This window comes from Rhinopithecus roxellana, chromosome 11 (genome assembly GCF_007565055.1).
Source record: "Rhinopithecus roxellana isolate Shanxi Qingling chromosome 11, ASM756505v1, whole genome shotgun sequence".
NCBI classification, from domain to species: domain Eukaryota; kingdom Metazoa; phylum Chordata; class Mammalia; order Primates; family Cercopithecidae; genus Rhinopithecus; species Rhinopithecus roxellana.
Window position 1 is genome coordinate 132095130 of NC_044559.1, and position 21794 is coordinate 132116923.

Here is a 21794-nt window from a genome sequence, read left to right on the forward strand (position 1 = left end):
TAATTTATTATGGACATCCTTCTAGATCTATTTAGATCCATCTAGAAAGGTTTATAAAATTGGACTTTTACTGCTGTGGACATTTTACAAACTCAAAGAGGTGGTGGAAATTAAGGGTGGGAAAATGACATGCTTGAAGCTCCCCAGTCAGTCAGTGACAACACTTGGTAGAAAGTGTTCTCTAATGATTAAAGCATGATTATGAATTTAACCTACTTGACTTTAATTTAGCTTCATTATTTCCCATTTGTTTTACCTTGGGCAAATTATTTATCCTCTTTGTGACTCAGTTTCCTCATTCTTAAAATGGGGGTAATAGTATCTACCTCGTAAGTTGTTGTTATGATTAAATGAAATAATACATGTAAATGTGCTTAAAACTATTTCTGGCACATAGTAAGCGCTGAGCAAATGTTCAGTGTAATACCATTGTTGTGAAGCACTCAATAAATGTTGTTGTTGTTATTATTATTATTATTATTATTTTGAGACAAAGTCTTGGTCTTGTCCCCCAGACTGGAGTGCAATGGCATGATCTTGGCTCACTGCAACCTCCACCTCCTGGGTTCAAGTGATTCTCCTGCCTCAGCCTCCTGAGTAGCTGGGATTACAGGCACCTGCCACCAAGCCTGGCTAATTTTTGTATTTTTAGTAGAGACAAGGTTTCACCATGTTGGCCAGACTGGTCTCGAACCCCTGACCTCAGGTGATCCTCCCACCTTGGCCTCCCAAAGTGCTGGCATTACAGGCATGAGTCACTGTGCCCGTCCTGTTGTTACTATTATTATTATTATTCCTGGCCCAGGTGCCATCCTGAATCTGATTATGGGAAGCATTATCCAAAATAAAAGCTCCAAATTGGGCCTGGCGCAGTGGCTCACACCTGTATGTAATCCCAGCACTTTGGCAGGCTGAGACAGGTGGATCATGAGGCCAGGAGTTCGAGACCAGACTGACCAACATGGTCAAACCCTGTCTGTACTAAAAATACAAAAATTAGCTGGGCTTGGTGGCACGTGCCTGTAGTCCCAGCTACTCAGGAAGCTGAGGCAGAAGAATCACTTGAACCCGGGAAGCAGATGTTACAGTGAGCCGAGATGGCGCCATTGCACTCCAGCCTGCGCAACACAGACTCCGTCTCAAAAAAATAAATAAATAAACTCCAAATTGAAAGCAAGAATTCCAAAGGGAAAATATTGCAGTGGTTAAAAATTCATCAAGTACTTAGTCTTGGTAATGGAAATGTAGTGACTTCTCCCTTGCTTTTATTACAGGTGAGGAGATATCTTCTAAAAGTGAACTGGATGAATTGCAGGAAGAGGTGGCCAGGAGGGCGCAGGAACAGGAACTTCGAAGAAAACGGGAGAAAGAATTAGAGGCAGCGAAAGGGTTTAACCCTCATCCTAGCCGCTTCATGGACTTGGATGAACTGCAGAATCAGGGTAATTGTTGTGAGCATTAGGTTGTGGGTGATGGGGAAAGACAGAAAGGGTAGAAAAAAACATTTAAGTTTGTAAGTTCCCTGTCTTCTCTTTAGCAAAATAATTTTTAAAATCTTAATTCACCCATTCCAGTGAGAACAAGTTAGAGTAGGATGTGACAAGACTATTAACTGGAGATAGGCACTGATTTGGGGCACATCTATTAAATTTATTAGAGATAGTGTATTGTTCATGAATAATGCTTCCCATGAACATCTGTTGAGGGTGTAAATAAAACTAGCCTTGAGTCAGAAATAGCTGAAAATGGCAGTGAGCCACACTGACAGTGAGGGGAATTCTACTTGCTGGGAAGAAACATACTCATGCAATATTCCACCTGGAGCATCAGGGAAGTGGATCTGCCAAACAGGAGCAAGAACAAAGCCAGTTTATTTTTGATACCATGACAGTTGATTCTCTAACCTCAAACAATTTGCATGACTTTACTTCCACAACTGCCCCACATTAGACTTTTTTTCTTCCTAGAATTTTTTTAGGATGTCACTTTATACCAAAAGAGACTAACCTTCAAAATAGTTCAGCTGCGGAGCTTGCAGTGAGCCAAGATCACGCCACTGCACTGCAGCCTGGGCGACAGAGCAAGACTCCATCTCAAAAAAAAAAAAAAAAAAAAAAGTTCAGCCAAGCTGAGGTATCTACCTTAAATAGGCCATGAAACCTATAGTTTTTTTTTCCTATAAAATGACTTTATTATTTTTATAATTCAGAAACCCCACTTACAACAAATTGTGCTAAAGCAGTATAAAGGTCCAAGTTTGTAAGTGCAAGCTTTTAACTTTTTTGGCTGTTTTCTGTTGACCACTTTTCTCTTTTTATATACACTTAGAGAATCTTCTTGGGCCAAGTAATCCTGTTTGGGGGCAGCTTTTTTCCTTTAATACTACTCTCTTTTGATTCAAGGTAATTGTTGCCTCATATTTCCCAAGACATTGTATTCGTTTCCAAATTAGTTTTAAATTCCTAATACTTAGCTGTCTCTATATTTGGATAGTCTTTTTTCCCTTTGTGACCTCAAGCTATAATGACATTGGTGTCCCAGGTTTATTTTGCTTCTGAGTAAAGGGGTCTTGTCATTTCTCTCCTTTCCTTTTTTTTTCTCTATGCCAGTTGGGCAATAGATTAAAGTTAGGAGGAGATCCCACTGGCTATATTTCATTGTCAATTTTCCATACACTGTGGTTCAGCATTTCCTGCATGAGCAAGGAATGGAATGCTAAGATTCTGGAGGATAAGAATTAAAATTTAGTACAGTGATTGATCAACTATAGCTTGTCTAGATCTCCGTAAAGTAGAGAACTTAAAAAAAATGGCTCTAGGCACTACCTCTGATTATAAAGGTTGTATACATTTAGTTGATTACAAATATTATGAGAGAACTTCAGGTCTGGGAAGTAAGGGAAACCACACCTCTAGAGAGAGAGTGGATCCTGAGTGCCAAGTTCTTCAGAACCAACCTGCTGTTTCCATTGTCTTCCCATTGCTCTCAAAAAGTCATGATGAATTAGGAAGTGAATGTTAGGGATGTAGAAGAGCCTTTATTACCATGTCCAGCTGGAGGTAAGTGGAGGATGAGGGACATTATGGGAGAAGTGACTCACATTTTTTTTCCCCCTGCAACTTTGTGAAGGCTCACTGGCAATCCCATTTGTAGGTGAACTTATATTACAGCTTGCTGCCAATTTATGATTATGAGTAAGTAGAGGGCAAGGGATATATAAACATGAGAGTTCTTTTACAAAAATTTCTCTGCCTGTACTTCTTAGCCTTTTCATCTAGTATTGTTTTTAGACTCTTCTGCTCCTGCTTTGGCACACATTCACTTTGAGAGGAGGATGGAATATTCCCTGCTTGCTGTATGGGAAGTTGACTTCTTTGTGGGTAGTTTTGGTGAGGAATAGCATGATGAAAGTAAATACTTAGCAATGCTCATGAAAAGTATGTATATGCAAACCAGGAACGAAGGCCGTTCAACTGCCCTGGCAGATACATTGGATTAGCAAGTGTAGACCTTCTGTGACTAAGAGGTGTACTGATTTTCCAATTTAGGGTGGTGCATAGAGGACTGTGATTTGGTGAAGTAAATAAGTGGTATGGATGGTTGTCCACAGAATAATGAAGCTACCTTTGCCATAACATAGCAGTGAAGGTCTCAGTCGACATCTAGGGTGTTCTGACACTAGTTGGCAAGAATTGCACTGGGAAAGAGCAGTTCAATTCCAGGCATAAGAACCTACCCTTCTGCTATATGGAATACTTTGTTCTTTCCTTGAGGGACTTCCTAAGAGTTTTGGTGTTAGAATATGTGGCCATTAATGGCATGCCTCTCTTTCATGGCCTTGGTAACATCTCAGTTAAGGCAAAATGAATGTCCTGCTTGTTTCAGAGAGTTCTTAATAGCAATGAACACTTGGAATAAGGGTAGACCAGTGGCTCAGCAGCAAGGATCTCTGTGTACTGAAGGGAAACAACAGTACACAGGAAAAGTTGGAATGAATTGTAATGAAAATGAAAAGTGCTGGCCCTTTCAGGGAGGAGTGACGGCTTTGAGAGGTCCCTGCAAGAGGCAGAGTCAGTATTTGAAGAGTCACTGCATCTGGAACAGAAAGGAGACTGTGCTGCAGCTTTGGCTCTCTGTAATGAAGCTATCTGTAAGTAACTCTAACTGCTATGGCTATGGCACTTTTGACTAACTTCACAATAGGTGTTGTCACTCAGACGGGATAAAAACAGTTTTTATGTGTCCTCACTCTTGCTCTCCCAAACTGAGGCCCGTTAGCTATTTTTGCCCTTTAGATTTCTAAGTGTACCTGGCACTGGCACTGTGGCCTATGGATATTTACCAGAATAACCTCAGCAAGGAATCCATAGATGATTTCTCCAGTCATGCCTACCTTTTTATTCCAGGATAAAGTTAGACCTCAGATGTGAGATTAGTCTGCTTTTTTGCTAGTCACTGGCTAGTGAGTTGGAGCTTATAGAAGGAAAACTGAATAAATTGGCTATGACTTCCCAGGCCTGTGAGTTTTTACTTCAATATTTGATTCTTTCTGATTCTCCCCTACCTTCATAGTATGCAGCACCATAAGCTTACAGCAAGAGACTAAGGCTTAGAATTGGTATCGGCTTCTTTTATGTGACCGACAAGAAGCTGTGGTCTATAAAGAGAGATACAGGTTTGGATCTTATTTCTGCTGTTGGCCATTGGGAAGAGAGGGGTGAGAGTAGAGTGTGGAGACCAGAGTCAGACAGGTCAGTTGGACAAGAGTGGCAATCTCTAAGATGGAGGCACTGGTTTATCTTATTGATTTATTTTAGTTTTGTTTTGTTTTTTAATTTGGATTAACCTGTTTGGCCTCCATGGCTTCCATCAATGTTCCTTACAGCCAGAGGCAGCTCTGTGCCCTGGACAGCATATGCATGGTCCGTGCCTTGCATTCCTGCTACATATTTTGAGTTTTACTGCATTATCTTTGCTCATTTTTGTTCAATTTTATTCTTTTTATTTTTGTTTGTGTTTTGTGTTCTGTTTCTGCTATATTTTCTTTTGCATTTTAGCTAAACTAAGACTTGCCCTGCATGGTGCCAGCTGTAGCACGCACAGCAGAGCCCTAGTCGATAAGAAGTTGCAAATCAGTATTCGAAAAGCACGGAGCCTGCAGGATCGCATGCAGCAGCAGCAATCACCACAGCAGCCGTCGCAGCCCTCAGCCTGCCTCCCGTCACAGGCGGGGACTCTCCCTCAGCCAACAAGGTAGTGCTTGGGAACCATGTTAGTTTATGAACGCCAGGGGAAGAAGTGACCATGAGTACTCTATAGCAAGAGCTCTCATTGTCTTGCTGACTGAAGGGGAGAGAGGAGTCCTCTGAAAAGATTTTCTTCTTTCAGGTCAGACATACAGTGAAAAACTCATTGTACTGCTGGTCCTTTCCTTAATAATTCCTAGGATGCAAAAGTACAGCATAATAAGACCATTTGTCCACATTTCCCATGGGTAACTTTAGCCTTGGACTTGTGTAATAATGCGATTATTATATTTGTATATATATATTATGTTCTTAGACATGGCAATCTAGGTTACATTTCATGTTGTAGTAGCTACCATGTGATTTATTTGGGATTTCAATGCTTCCTATCCTTATGGAAGCCGAGAAAGCAGTCTTTCTTGCTCTGATTGCACCATAAAGAGGAGACACAATGATTCCCTTTGCTTTGCTTCTTTATGGTCAGGACTAGGAAAGAAGTTCTAGTAGTCATTGTTGTAGTTCTCACATCTTAGCCCTTGAATTTGGCTTTTACTTAGAATAGATGAATTTAAATAAACATTAATTTGGACCATTAATAACTCTGAGTAGTTTTCAAAATATAAGTTAATAAAAACAGTTAACTTTTTTTTTTTTTTTTGAGACAGGATCTTGCTTTTTCACCCAGGCTGGAGTGCAGTGGCACGATCATAGCTTACTGCACCCTCAACCTCCTGGGCTCAATGTTAAAAAGGCAAATGTTCAAAAATAGTTAACTGCTAGGCATGGTAGCTCATGCCTGTAATCCTAGAATTTTGGGAGGCTGAGGAGGGCAGATTATTTGAGTCAAGGAGTTTGAGACCAGCCTGGGCAACATGGTAAAACCCTGTCTCTACAAAAAACAAAAAAAATTTAGCTGGGCATGGTGGTGCATACCTGTGGTCCCAGCTACTTGGGAGGCTGGGGTGGAAGAATTGGTTGAGCCCGGCAGGTCAAGGCTACAGTGAGCCGTGATGGCGCTGCCACACTCCGGCCTGGGTGACAGAGAAAGACCTTGTCTCAAAAAAAAAAAAAAAAAAAAAAATGCAGGTCTATTTGATGCTAAAGCACATGTCCTTAACCATTATGTGATATTGCTTTTTATTTATTTATTTATTTATTTATTTATTTATTTATTTTGAGACGGAGTCTCGCTCTGTAGCCCGGGCTGGAGTGCAGAGTGGCCGGATCTCAGCTCACTGCAAGCTCCGCCTCCCGGGTTTACGCCATTCTCCTGCCTCAGCCTCCCGAGTAACTGGGATTACAGGCGCCCGCCACATCGCCCGGCTAGTTTTTTGGTATTTTTTTAGTAGAGACGGGGTTTCACCGTTTTAGCCAGGATGGTCTCGATCTCCTGACCTCGTGATCCACCCATCTCGGCCTCCCAAAGTGCTGGGATTACAGGCTTGAGCCACCGCGCCCGGCCGATATTGCCTTTTATGATTAGGCTTCCCATATTAGTATATCTTATTCTCCATAATGTTATAAGGGTGACTGGGTGACTATACCCTCAAAAGTTTACAGTATATTTTCATTCAAATTTAGGGGCTTGTTTTGAATATAAGCAATTTAGATAGGTAAACCCTTTCCAGAAAACATATACTTCCTGATGTATGTGAGTGATTGAGGCTTTATTTAAGTCCTTGTAACATTAAGTTTTTAAAGTCAGAAATAAAAAACAATTAGTGAGAAACCAACTAAATACAGTTAATCCCTACTCCTACTCCTAAATCTCAAGAGAGTCATATTGCTTTGGGGAAATACCTCAGTGACTAATAGGACAAAATCCAGATTTTAAAAACATATTTGAAATGGTTGATTTCTGTGTATTCCCATGAGCCCAAATCACCGTGTATTTTGTAAATGTGGCCTCATGGTTCCTTTGGCTGGGCTGCCTCTCAGGACCCCAGGTAGGACTTGCCTCCCTGTATAGCATCCTGGATTTTTGCTGTTTAGTATGAGTGATTTTCAGGCTTTGCTTACCTTCCATGTCATCTGCATGTGAGACTAGCTGATTTTGTTTCCTAATTTGCAAGTAGAATGTGATTGGAATGCGACTCACAGGTAGTGAAGAATATTGGCAAGGGGTCCACTTAATGTTACTGTGCACCTTTAGTGAGGGCATTTAATAAAGAGGATTAATGTTACCTATTTACCTGGGTGTGAACTGACCATGCGCCTTTTCTTTTGTGATCCTCTGAACTACTGACTCTACTTGTGCTTGTCTTTCTGTTCATTTTTACCATTCCCTGTGTGAATAGCTAGAAATGGGAATGGAATGAACAGTTCTTTCTGTAAGCGTTCCTGTCAGTCAAGGCAGCTTATGACTAGCTGTCTCCATTTGTTTCAGTGAACAGCCTATCCCGCTCCAAGTATTGTTAAGCCAAGAGGCCCAACTGGAACCCGGCACGGATACAGAGTTTGGGGCCAGTTCTTTCTTCCATTCACCTGCTTCCTGCCATGAGTCACGCTCATCACTATCTCCAGTGTCATCTGCCCCACAGCACAGCTCCCCCAGTAGATCTGCCTTGAAGCTTCTGACTTCGGTTGAAGTAGACAACATTGAACCTTCTGCATTCCACAGGCAAGGTTTACCTAAAACACCAGGGTGGACTGAGAAGAATTCTCATCATAGTTGGGAGCCATTGGATGCCCCAGAGGGTAAGCTGCAAGGCTCTAGGTGTGACAACAGCAGTTGCAGCAAGCTCCCTCCACAAGAAGGAAGAGGCATTGCTCAAGAACAGCTATTCCAAGAAAAGAGGGATCCTGCTAATAACCCCTCCCTGGCGATGCCTGGAATAGCCACCTCTGAAAGGGGAGATGAACACAGCCTAGGCTGTAGTCCTTCAAATTCATCAGCTCAGCCCAGCCTTCCCCTGTATAGAACCTGCCACCCCATACTGCCTGTTGCTTCTTCATCTGTGCTTCACTGTCTTGATCCTGTGCAGAAAACTAACCAATGCCTCCAAGGCCAAAGCCTCAAAACTTCATTGACTTTAAAAGCGGACAGAGGCAGTGAGGAGCCCTATAGGCCAGAGTTTCCCAGCACGAAGGGGCTTGTCCGTTCTCTGGCTAAGCAGTTCCAGAGGATGCAGGATGTCTCCATGAGCGATAGTACAGGTTTCAAGGATAGAAGTTTGTCGGGTAGTCTAAGGAAGAACTCTTCCCCTTCTGATTCTAAGCCTCCTTTCTCACAGGGTCAAGAGAAAGGCCACTGGCCATGGGCAAAGCAACAATCCTCTCTGGAGAGTGGGGACAGACCACTTTCCTGGGAAGAGTCCACTGAACATTCTTCTCTTGCCTTAAACTCTGGGCTGCCTAATGGTGAAACTTCTAGGGGAGGACAGCCCAGGTTGGCAGAGCCAGACATATACCAAGAGAAGCCGTCCCAAGTGAGAGATGCTAGGTCTAAGGATCTGGGCAGCAGTGCTGACTTGGGGACTTCCTTGCCTTTGGATTCCTGGGTGAATGTCACAAGGTTCTGTGATTCTCAGCCTAAACATGGGGCCTCTAGGCCAGGAATGAAGTCCTCCCCTCATGATTCCCATATGTGTGTAACCTATCCAGAGAGAAATCACATCCTTTTGCATCCACATTGGAACCAAGACACAGAGCAGGAGACCTCAGAATTGGAGTCTCTGTATCAGGCCAGTCTTCAGGCTTCTCAACCTGGCTGTTCTGGATGGGGGCAGCAGGATACAGCCTGGCACCCACTTAGCCAAACAGGTAAGAATGCAAACAGGGGTTGGGGGAGGGGGGAGGATCATATAAAAGCTGAAAGCAGGGAAAGATCAGAAGGGGGTATTCTATACAGATAGTATCCCCAGCTTAGTAGGAGGTAGTAGAACTTTCTACTTTATTCAGAAAGCCTCCATGACAAGAGCTAGACATTTTTCTGGCTAGAGTGGAGGAAGGGGCAGAATTATCACTCACAGGCAACTTCCCTCCTTCTAAAGTAAGAGACTACTAAGTATTTGCCCATGGCTTCTCCAGTATGCTGTGCTAAAGAATGGTTCAGGGCCGGGTGCGGTGGCTCACTCCTGTAATGCCAGCACTTTGGGAGGCCAAGGGCAGATCACTTGAGGTCAGGAGATCGAGACCACCCTGACCAACATGGTGAAACCCCGTCTCTACTAAAAATACAAAAATTAGCTGGACGTTGTGGCACACGCTTGTAATCCCAGCTACTTGGGAGGCTGAGGCACAAGAATGGCTTGAACTGGCGAGGTGGAGGTTGCAGTGAACTGAGATTGCACCACTGCACTTCAGCCTGGGCTGAGAGTGCTGCAGAGTGAGACCCTGTCTCAAAAAGGAAAAAAAAAAAAAAAAAAAGCGTTTTAATCAGAAACTATACCCATTGGCAAATCACTCTTTATCTCCTCCTTCTCTTCCCCCAACCCCAGGCAACCACTTATCTATTTTCTGTCTCTAGATATTTGCCTGTTCTGGACATTTCATATAAATGGAATCATATAGTATGTGGTCTTTTGTGACCAGATTTTGACATAACTGTAGTTCCTAAAGTGTTATATAAACACTGCTCTTAACCTATATTCTGAATTTCATCGTACTTTGAACTTGAGCAGACACCATCTTATAGATATCTAAAAAATAAGAAATTAACTTTTGTTATGGGAAATTTCAAATATATTCAAAAGTAAAGAATAAGAGTAGGCCGGGCACAGTGACTCACACCGTAATCCCAGCACTTTGGGAGGCCAAAGCGGATGGATCACCTGAGGTCAGGAGTTGGAGAACAGCCTGGCCAACATGGCTCTACTGAAAATACAAAAAATTAGCTGGGCGTGGTGGTGGTGGACGCCTGTAATCCTAGTTACTCAGGAGGCTGAGGCAGGAGAATTGCTTGAACCCGGGAGACGGAGGTTGCAGTGAGCTGAGATTACACCATTGTACCTGGGTAACAAGAGCAAAACTCCATCTCAAAAAAAAAAAAAAAACAAAATAAATGTTATAATAACCCTCCAGGTACTTATAACCAGCTTCCATAGTGATTATCTTGCAATTATCAACATATGACCAGTTTTTAAATTTTATTTTATTTTATTATTTATTTTTTAGACAAGGTCTTGTTTTACCTCCCAGGCTGGAATGCAGTGGTGCGATCTCGGCTCACTGCAACCTCCGCCTCCCGGGTTCAAGTGATTCTCCTGCCTCAGCCTCCCAAGTAGCTGGGACTACAGGTGTACACCACCACGCCTGGCTAATTTTTGTATTTTTAGTAGAGACGGGGTTTCACCATATTATCCAGAATGGTCTCCATCTCATGACCTCGTGATCCACCCGCCTTGGCCTTCCAAAATGCTGGAATTACAGGAGTGAGCCACTGCGCATATGGCCAGTTTTGATTTAGCTATACCTCCACCACTTTCCTTTCCCCTCTACATTATTTTATTTTATTTTTTGAGACAAGGTCTTGCTTTGTTGCCCAGGCTGGAATGCAGTGATGCCATCAGGGCCACTGCTGAGGTCCTCCCACCACAGCCTCCTGAGTAGCTGGGACCACAGGCACACACCACCACATCTGGCTAATTTTTTTGTGTGGTTTGGAGAGACGAGGTTTTGCCATGTTGCCCAGGTGGTCTCTACCTCCTGAGCTCAAGTAGTCCACCCGCCTCAGCCTCCCAAAGTGCTAGGATTACAGGCATGAGCTACCATGCCCAGCCTCCTCTAGATTATTATTATTATTATTATTATTATTATTTATTATTATTTTTTTTTTTATTTGAGACGGAGTCTCGCTCTGTCACCCAGGCTGGAGTGCAGTGGCCAGATCTCAGCTCACTGCAAGCTCCGCCTCCCGGGTTCACGCCATTCTCCTGCCTCAGCCTCCCGAATAGCTGGGACTACAGGCGCCGCCACCTCGCCCGGCTAGTTTTTTTTTTTTTGTATTTTTAGTAGAGACGGGGTTTCACCGTGTTAGCCAGGATGGTCTCGATCTCCTGACCTCGTGATCCGCCCGTCTCGGCCTCCCAAAGTGCTGGGATTACAGGCTTGAGCCACCGCGCCCGGCCTCCTCTAGATTATTTTAAAACAAATCTCTGAATCTCTGACATTATATTATTTCATTCATAAATAATTTAGCATGTATCTCTCAGAAATAAACATTCTTTTTTTTTTTTTTTTTTCAAATGAGATGGAGTCTTGCTTTGTCACCCAGGCTGGAATGCAGTGGCGCGATCTCGACTCACTGCAGCCTCTGCCTCCTGGGTTCAAGTGATTCTCCTGCCTCAGCCTCCTGAGTAGCTGGGATTACAGGCGCACGCCACCACGCCTGGCTAATTTTTGTGTGTATATATATATATATATATATTTTTTTTTTAGTAGAGACAGGGTTTCACCATGTTTGCCAGGCTGGTCTTGAACTCCTGACCTCAGGTGATCCACCTGCCTTGGCCTCCCAAAGTGCTAGGATTACAGGCATGAGCTACCGCACCCAGCCAGATTGTTTTTTAAGAGACAAACCTATAATATTATTACACCTAAAAAATTAACAATAATTTATTAATATAATACCTAGCCAATATTCCAGTTTTCTCAGTGGTCCCATAAATGTCTTTTTACAGTTGTTTTATTTCAAGTCAGGATTCAAACAAGACACACACGTTGCTTTTTGATGATAAGGCTCTTAAGTCTTTTTGTTGTTGTTGTTGTTTTTGGTTTTGGGTTTTTTTTGCCAGTATGATACCCTCTGTTTTTTCCCCTTCTATTTATTTGTTGAAGAAATTTGGTCATTGTCTTTTAACATTTCACACATTATAGATTTTGCTGATTATAGTCTTAAGTCTTTAAGAAAAAAAAAACTTGTTGTGGCCGGGCGCAGTGGCTCATGCCTGTAATCCCAGCACTTTGGGAGGCCAAGGCAGGCAGATCACAAGGTCAGTTCAAGACCGGCCTGGCCAACATGGTGAAACCCTGTCTCCACTAAAAATATAAAAATTAGTCGGGCATGGCAGCACGCACCTGTAGTCCCAGCTACTCGGGAGGCTGAGGCAGGAGAATCACTTGAACCCGGGAGGCGGAGGTTGTGGTGAGCTGAGATCAGGCCACTACACTCCAGCCTGGGCAACAGAGGGAGACTCTGTCCCAAAAAAACCACCATGTTCTTCTAGCCCTCATTTTTCCTGCAACTTAGTACTTAGAGCTAGAGGCTCAATTAAAATCAGATACAAATTTTAAAAACAAGAATATTTAATAGGAAGTTCTTTGTATTTCTTACACCATATCAGCAAATACATAATGTCTGGTAGTCTTTCTTTTGTCATGATTGATCAGTGAGTAGACATCATCTTAACCCTATCTTTTATTTATTCTAGAAATTCCCTTACAAATGGCCACCTCTACCTCTGCTTAAAAATTTTTTTTTTTTTTTCTGATGGATTCTCACTCTATCACCTAGTCTGGAGTGCAGTGGTGCGATCTCAGCTCGTTGCAACCTCTGCCTCCGAGTGATTCTCCTGCCTCAGTCTCCCGAGTAGCTGGGACTACAGGCGCACACCACTGCACCCGGCTAATTTCTGTATTTTTAGTAGAGACAGGGTTTCGCCATGTTGGCCAGGCTGCTCTTGAACTCCTGACCTCAGGTTATCCACCTGCCTCAGCCTCCCAAAGTGCTGGGATTACAGGCGTGAGCCATCGCACCCTGCCGTCTTTTAAAGGAATCAGATTCTACTCCCTTCAGGAGGTTCCAGTGGCTACCTTCTTGTCTAGGAGTCACACTTGGCTTGATTAGAGGAACAGCCAATTCTGAACATTACTCTGTAATTCTTTTCTCTTTTTTTTTTGAGACAAAGTCTTACTCTGTCACCCAGGCTGGAGTACAGTGGCACGATCATGGCTCACTCCAGATTCCACTTTCCAGGTTCAAATGATCCTCCTGCCTCAGCCTTCCAAATACAGATGTGCACCACCATACCTGGCTAATTTTTTAATGCTTTTTTTTTTTTTTTTTTCTTTTTTTAGAGATGGGGTCTCACTATGCTGCCTAGGCTGGTCTTGAATTCCTAGGCTCAAGTGATCCTACTGCCTCAGCCTCCCAAAGTGCTGGGATTACAGGCATGAGTTACCACAGCCAGCCATAACTGTAATTTTTTTTTTTTTTTGCGATGGAGTGAGTCTCTGTTGCCCAGGCTGGAGTGCAGTGGTGCAATGTCGACTCACTGCAGCCTCTGCCTCTCGGGTTCAAGTGATTATCCTGCCTCAGCCTCCTGAGTAGCTGGGATTATAGGCGCCCACCACCACGCCTGGCTAGTTTTTGTATTTTTATTAGAGATGGGGTTTTCACCATGTTGGTCAGGCTGGTCTCGAACTCCTGACCTCGTGATCCGCCTGCCTTGGCCTCCCAAAGTGCTGGGACTACAGGCATGAGCCATCACGCCCAGCCTTAGCTGTAATCCTTAAACCTGGCTACCTATAGTCATCTGAGGAGTGGCTCAGAAAACCCAAAAAACACATGAATAATTTTATAGAAATAAGAACATAACACACATGCTGTTTTTATTTTACACAATTTTCCTGTCTCTTCTCTCATAGCCAGTCCTTCCCTCCCCAGGTAATTATGTAGTGTGCATACATTGTATTTTTCTGTTCATACAATCCTATGTAGACCTACATATACAGAAAGTGTTTTTTTTTTTTTTTTGCTTGTATATCATTTTACATATTTTTTTCCTTTTAATGCAACAATATTTCATTAAAATTCCTTCAAATCATCTAGTTTAACTCAGTTCATTCTTTTTAAGTGACTGAACAATATTTAGTATTAAACCATAATGTATTTAGCTATTCTTCTATAGATGGGCATTACTTTATTTCTAGTTCTTGGCTACTATAAATTATGTCAGTAGAAAATATTCTTATACATATGTTGTTATGAACTGGTATTTTTTTCTTCTTCTTCTCAGGATTAGAATTGTTGGGCAACAGGATAAATATATTTTTTATTTTATTAGAGATTACCAGGTTGCTTTTTAGGAAGACTGTAACATTTCACATTTCCCCCAATAATGTTCAAGGATATATATATATTGGAATTACAGGTGTACACCACCATGCCCGGCCAAGGATATTTTCTTGGACTTTTTGGGAACCTTTCAAAAATGAAAATTCCCAGGCACCAACCACAAACCTTCTGATTCAGGTCTGTGGTAACATCCAGAAAGCTCTATTTTTAAAAGTTCCCAGATGAATCTGAGGTGGTATTGAAAGCACTGCATTTGCCGGGCGCGGTGGCTCAAGCCTGTAATCCCAGCACTTTGGGAGGCCGAGACGGGGGGATCACGAGGTCAGGAGATCGAGACCATCCTGGCTAACCCAGTGAAACCCCGTCTCTACTAAAAAATACAAAAACACTAGCTGGGCGAGGTGGCGGGCGCCTGTAGTCCCCGCTACTGGGGAGGCTGAGGCAGGAGAATGGCGTTAACCCGGGAGACGGAGCTTGCAGTGAGCCAAGATCCGGCCACTGCACTCCAGCCTGGGCGACAGAGAGAGACTCCGTCTCAAAAAAAAAAAAAAAAAAAAAAAAAGAAAGCACTGCATTTAAGTACCCAGGAATACTGAAAATAACTGGTCTTACAGTACTTACATGAATAATATCAGCTTCAGCCAGATATAGATATATTAGAATCACATCATCAAATCAAGACATCAATTGGCCATGGACACATGTATCAAATGTAGGTCAAGGGCATATACAGTTTCAGAATGGAAAACTTAATTAGCTGGATTGGGGTTAGCCCCTTGGGAGTCACCAATCCAGTTTAGAGCAACTCTGAACAATCTAGAAAGATTTTGAAGGAGGTAAGCATTTAGTGGTTGTTTAGAATTTAAATGATTTGAGAGAAGCTAAGGGGAAAAGAGCATTACATGTGTAAAACATTCCTGAGGTGCTCCTGCTCAGAGTACAAGAGGTCACCAGGTGAGATGGTAAGAGGACTGTGCTGAAAATCAAGAGAGTTTTAATCCTGGTTAAACTACTAAACTGTCAGACCCTGGAACTCATTTTCCTGTTATATAAAATGAGGAGGTTTGATAGATGATTATTATGATCATTTCAATTCTGAACTAGACTGGAGATAGTTTCTTTTGTCACCACAGATACTTCAGAAAATCACTGTGTTAGATAATTTCCTCTGTCTGTAAGTCTTGAGCCCAAGTCTGACAGAAGCTGATTATGTTTACAAAAATGAAATGAAGCAAGATGGGGACATTCAGTAAACTATCCATATTCTAAAATTCTTGTTTCTTTCTTTCTTTTTTTTTTTCTGAGACAGACTCTCACTCTGTCGCCCAGGCTGGAGTGCAGTGGCGCGATCTCAGCTCACTGCAAGCTCCACCTCCCGGGTTCACGCCATTCTCCTGCCTCAGCCTCCTGAGTAGCTGGGACTACAGGCGCCCACCACCATGCCCGGCTAATTTTTTGTATTTTTAGTAGAGACGGGGTTTCACTGTGTTAGCCAGGATGTTCTCGATCTCCTGGCCTGTGACCCACCTGTCTCGGCCTCCCAAAGTGCTGGGATTACAGGTGTGAGCCACCGTGCCTGGCCCCTCTTGTTTCTAAATTCCAGGAGCATGTCCCCCCATTGAATTCAGGGATGCATATTTATTATTTAATGAAACAACAACTCCTGAGTTTGTGCTGCTAGGCTTAGAGGTTAGGCCCTAGGATAAGAAACAGCCTCAACTTGTATTTATGTTTTCCTCTTCAGGCTCTGCAGATGGCATGGGGAGGAGGTTGCACTCAGCCCCTGATCCTGGTCTCTCAAAGACTCCAACAGCAGAAATGGAGCAGAGTCTCCATGAAGCCAGAACAATGTGTACTTCTCAGGTAGCAGCCTCAGGTGCTAAGGTGCTGGGCCCGGGGTGGTGTGTTGGGGAAGGAATTATGGAAAGATATGTCTGGTAGGGATGATGATAAGGCAGAGTCATGGTGATATGGTGCTATCAGAAGAAAATAAAGTCTATGAATGGGCTTCTTTTGAATTAGAGGAGATTTTTACATGGCCACTATCTTACCAATACATCTAATTCAGGTGTCTATTACTACTGAGTCTTCCCCTATTCTTTCCCATACCCTGAGGATAGTGTCTGTGGGAAAACCATAAGTCTGGTATTATGTGTCTGCCTGTATGTGTCTGTGTGTTTGAAGGCTACACCTTGCCGAGGCCTCAGCAGGGAGTGTGGGGAGGATGAGCAGTACAGTGCAGAGAACTTACGTCGCATCTCACGCAGTCTCAGTGGCACCGTTGTCTCAGAGAGGGAGGAAGCTCCAGTTTCTTCCCACAGTTTTGTAAGTAGAATCAGGGTCCATCTATTCAGAGCACCCTCCTCCTTGCTAAGCAAAAATACAGTGCAGGTAAAGAAGCAGGGAGAAAGTGAAGGTTGTAATGTGAGGAAAAGCCCTGTGTACTCAGCAAAAATAAGGACACGCAGTCATTATTTTATTTACAGACGTTCAGTTGGAGCCCAGAGGAATGTCCATTCCCTGTAGCAGTTCTGAAAGGTTGTGTGTGTTGTAGGGTTTCCTAGGGTGAGAAGAGTCATAATAGCCTTGAGAGGAATCTGAGAAGCAAAGGCTGCTGATTGGGTCAGAACCCATGGCACTAATCAAAGGAAGAAGGAAAGACATGGGCTGCAGTATTGGTTTGGTTTTTCCCCTCACCCCCAGTATGTGATTGAATAGAATTCATTGTGTTTTCAATCTAAAGTGAAGCATGTGCATCAGCAAGAAAAAGAAAAAAGCCTTGCGAATTTTCATATGCAGTAATGTGTAGGCAGAAGGGGCAGGAAAGCCCAAGCCATTAGAGATCAACAAACTTAAATAATATCAGTGGCTAGGTTTGTAGGTAGTCACACCTTTGGAGAATTTCACTTCCTTGCCCAAGTTGAGTTTTCATTACAGTAGAGGTCAGGGTACAAAGTACCAGTGCATTGAAGGTTGTCCACTAGGTTAGTTCAGGAAAAATGTAAAAACAGGTTTTAAATACATGGTATAAAAATAAAAAGGTATAAAAGCACATATGGTGAAAACCAAGTCTGTCTTCTACCAGCTCTTCAGATTCAGTTTCCCTCCTAAGAGGTACTCATTTTTCTAATTTTTAAAAATCAGCCGAGGCCAGACGTGGTGGCTCATGCCTGTAATCCCAGCACTTTGGGAGGCCGAGGATGGTGGATCACCTGAGGTCAGGAATTCGAGACCAGCCTGGCCAACATGGCGAAAATATAAACATTAGCCGGACATGGTGGGAGAGGGTGCCTGTACTCCTAGCTACTCCGTAGGCTGAGGCAGGAGAATCGCTTGAATCCGGGTGGCAGACGTTGCAGTGAGCCGAGATTGAGCCACTGCACTCCAGCCTGGGCGACAGAGCAAGACTCTGTCTCAAAAACAAAACAAAACAAACAGAAAAACTCAGCTGAATTTATAATAAGATTCATTCAATTTATTGTTCATAAATTCCTAAACAATTCTGATCAGGCTGCCATTCTTTTTTGGAAAAGGTAGACTCTCCTGCCTAGCATTTGTTCTCGTGTACTTTCTTTTTTTTTTTTTTTTTTTTTTGAGACGGAGTCTTGCTCTGTCACCCGGGCTGGAGTGCAGTGGCCGGATCTCAGCTCACTGCAAGCTCCGCCTCCCGGGTTTATGCCATTCTCCTGCCTCAGCCTCCGGAGTAGCTGGGACTACAGGCGCCCGCCACCTTGCCCGGCTAGTTTTTTGTATTTTTAGTAGAGACGGGGTTTCACCGTGTTAGCCAGGATGGTCTTGATCTCCTGACCTCGTGATCCGCCCGTCTCGGCCTCCCAAAGTGCTGGGATTACAGGCTTGAGCCACCTCGCCCGGCCCTCGTGTACTTTCAATTCATTTAATGGCAAATTGTTATTTTCCTAGGAGAATTGGCTTCCTTTCTTCTGACTTCCGTATCATTTATTGATTCATTCTCTTAAATAAATACTTATTGATTCTGTCACAAGATTCCTAACACAAAAATAAACAAATAAATAAGTGCTTATTGAGTGTGTTATAGGTATTGTGCTAGGTGCTGGAGATACAATGGTGAGTTAGATGTAGTCCCTGCTTTTATGGCGCTTACAGTCTACAGTGAAGGACAGATAAATAAACAATTATAATGTATTAAGGATTTGATCCTATGGGAACATAATAGAAGGGACATTTAAATCAGGCTTGAGGTATCATGGAAGGCTTCCTGGAAGAAGCAAAAAGAATATAGCAGGTAAAAGGGACCTGAGTAAATATTAACTGAATTAAAATAAGCTTATTTAGTATGGCAGGATTAGGAAGTCTGGCGAGGGGAGATGATGGAGAGTGTTGACAAGAGAGGATACAAAGAATATTATGGACCGCAGACAGCCCTGTATGTCACAATAAGTAGTTGGAAAGGATAGAGATAAGTCAACGTATTTGAGACCCAGTTAGGAAGTAAACATCAGTGGGAGTTGGTGCCTGCCTGGATGTTGGGAGAGGGGGTAAAGGATGATACTCAAGTTTTATGGTTAGATAATGATATATTTGAGGGAAGATATGTATTCAGTTTTGCATATATTAAGCTTGAGTGGAGATATCTGGCAGGCTTTTGGAATGAGATATATAAGCTGGAAATTGAAATTTGGGAATCATACCCATTGAAAAGAGGAAAAGACTCGCAGAAAGAGAAGAGGAACCAGGACATATCCCTAAAGAGCATTAGATTTAAGGTGGTTCTTCTTTTGAAGAACCCTAAAAGGAGACTGAGAAAAAAAGACTAGCGAGACTGAAGGGAAACCAGGGATGTGTGGTACCATAGGCACCAAGGGGAGAATGTTTCAAGAAGAAAGGAGTAATTAGCTATGTCACATGCTGAGAGGAGTGGCACCTGGTCCTTAGGCAGTATGATAAATGCTAATTTTGTGCCATGTTGTGGTAGGTGCTGTGAGCATACACTGATGAAACAACACAAATTCTGCCCTTGAGTAGCTTGCAGTCTCGTAAAGGAAATTAGACATACTGGCATATAGATTATTTTATTTAACATATTATTACTAAGTGCCCACATTGTTCTAGGCACTTGAAGGTGCTAGAGATACAGAAGTAAAAAGAAATAGGGGAGAAAGACAATAAACAAATAAATGATATAATACCAGACAATGATAAGTATGATAAAGAATAATAAAATAAGGCAAGAGAATAAGGAGTAAAGAGGTAATAGTGTTTTTTTTGAGGGCTATTCCTGATAGTAGGGTAGTGAGGGAAATCAGCTCTAAGGAAGTAACTTTTGATTAGAGACCTTAGTGATGTGAAGGTGTGAGCCATCAGAAGAATATTCTTGGTAACAGAAACAGTAAGTATAAAGACTCTGAGGTAGCAATGAGTTTGGTGTGTTTGAGGAACATTAAAATTAGAGTGTAAAGGCTCCAGGAATGATAGGAAATAAAGTGAGGAGCAGTAGGGCCATATCACATAGGACCTTGTAGACCACGGTAAGGAGTGGATGGGAGATAGGAAGAGCAGACTGAAGGCTGTTGCAGTAGTCCAGGTGAATTTAAATATAAAACCCATAGGTAGAAATGATAGTCCTTAGCAAGTAATGGAATTGTGGATGCAAAGTGGGAAATCAAGGTCATTGCCAATGTTTTGAATATGGGTGATTTAGGAAAATGAGGTGCCAGGAGGAGGAGTTTGGAAGGATTTTGGTTCAATTTTGGATATGTTACTGTTTCAGATGTTAAAGGGGAATATTTCTGGGTATTTATCATAAAAGTAGATAATTAGGCCTGGCGCGGTGGCTCAAGCCTGTAATCCCAGCACTTTGGGAGGCCGAGACGGGCGGATCACGAGGTCAGGAGATCGAGACCATTCTGGCTAACATGGTGAAACCCCGTCTCTACTAAAAATACAAAAAACTAGCCGGGCGAGGTGGCGGGCACCTGTAGTCCCAGCTACTCGGGAGGCTGAGCCAGGAGAATGGTGTGAACCTGGGAGGCGGAGCTTGCAGTGAGCTGAGATCCGGCCACTGCACTCCAGCCCGGGAGAAAGAGCGAGACTCCGTCTCAAAAAAAAAAAAAAAAAAAAAAAAAAAGTAGATAATTAATAGGGAGTAGAGCAGGACATAAGCATCAGTAAATACAAACTTGCCAGGCAAAAGAGGAAGCTGTGGAATGTATAGCAGTGACAGGAGAGAAGATGGGGTAGAGTTCTTGATTCTACATTTAAACATATATAGTTTTATTCCTAGTACTTAGAATAAGTAAAGGATTTTTTTTTTCTCATTCTCTCAGGCTTTCTGAATTTCTCATATTTTGTTTTTATTTTTAAATTTCTATCTCAATCTCTCTAATTCTACTGTTAGCATTAAGGAGTTTGCTAAAGACCTGAATGGTAGGGTTGGGAAGGTGAGGGATATGAGGAGGACTGGTTAAGGGATAAGGATCTGAAGTTTGCAGTTTCTTAGAGGGCTGGCAGGGAGAATGACTGAAAAAATTGGGTCCTACTCCAGAATAAGGCATGTAGGCATGTTTGTGCTCTGGTTCCCTCCATTTCCCTTTGGTTGCCTCACTGTGTTTACCCAACTACATCCTGCTTTGTGTTAATCCTCATCTCTATGTTTTTTTGTCTTGTCTCATTATAAGGATTCATCAAACGTGAGGAAGCCTTTGGAAACCGGGCATCGTTGTTCCAGCTCCTCTTCCCTCCCTGTCATCCATGACCCTTCTGTGTTTCTCCTCGGTCCCCAACTCTACCCTCCCCAACCACAGTTCCTGTCCCCAGATGTCCTGATGCCCAGCGTGGCAGGGGAGCCCCATAGACTCCCAGGTAACTCCCCCAAATCTAATATTATATGCCAGAATTTGGTACCTTTTCAGGGTCCTCATAGGGTCAAATCAGTATACCTATGGGGAGGGGGGTATCCCAAGGTGGAGTGGTGTGAGGATATGAATTACTGCTTCAAAGTCGTGCATTGATCCACATAAATATTAAATCATTTGTTGGGCACCATGATTCTTAGACCAAGGGTCTAGACCAGCACCCCTAGAGTCTGTCTACTTATGAGAATGAACTGCTTCAGTCATGATAGAATAAGCTTTTAGCTGACAAAGGGGAGTTAATACCCAGTCTTTGGGACACCCTCAGAACAGAAATGGTCATCTCTATCAGCTAGTTTTCTCTCCTTCTGTCCTCTGAGTCTCAGCTGAGGGATGGTCTAGGAAGACAAGGAATGAGTGGGAGAATTGGAAATACCCTATACATAGAGTACCCACACCATGTGTACAGACCCAGACAATTGTGGGGAAGGTGGGCAACATCATTTTGGCTTTCTTTGACCTTCCAAGTGAAATGTTCTTTTTCCCCTCATGCGCTGGATGTTCAAGCTTAAGGCAGTGGTTCTCAACGGATAAAGGGGATGTACTACCGGTATCTAGTGGGTAGAGGCCAGGGATGCTGCTAAACGTCACACAATGCACAGGGCAGTCTCTTTCCAACCCCAACAAAGAATTATCAGCCCA

At 43.0% G+C, this 21794-nt stretch overlaps 1 protein-coding gene across 10 annotated transcripts in view; it reads left to right on the forward strand.

Moving 5' to 3' along the window:
* USP54 (ubiquitin specific peptidase 54) overlaps positions 1-21794 on the forward strand; it is a 124635-nt gene that overhangs the window by 100555 nt on the left and 2286 nt on the right. For 6 of the 10 annotated variants that reach the window (XM_010373106.2, XM_010373109.2, XM_030940361.1 and 3 more), the window contains 7 exons: positions 1275-1442; positions 4031-4150; positions 5058-5253; positions 7633-9008; positions 16007-16125; positions 16447-16587; positions 20919-21102. In XM_010373106.2, coding sequence (XP_010371408.2) covers positions 1275-1442; positions 4031-4150; positions 5058-5253; positions 7633-9008; positions 16007-16125; positions 16447-16587; positions 20919-21102 — 2304 coding nt within the window. The remainder of the gene's footprint in view (positions 1-1274; positions 1443-4030; positions 4151-5057; positions 5254-7632; positions 9009-16006; positions 16126-16446; positions 16588-20918; positions 21103-21794) is intronic. The other 4 variants (XM_010373104.2, XM_030940362.1, XM_010373105.2 and 1 more) reach the window with 3 other exon arrangements.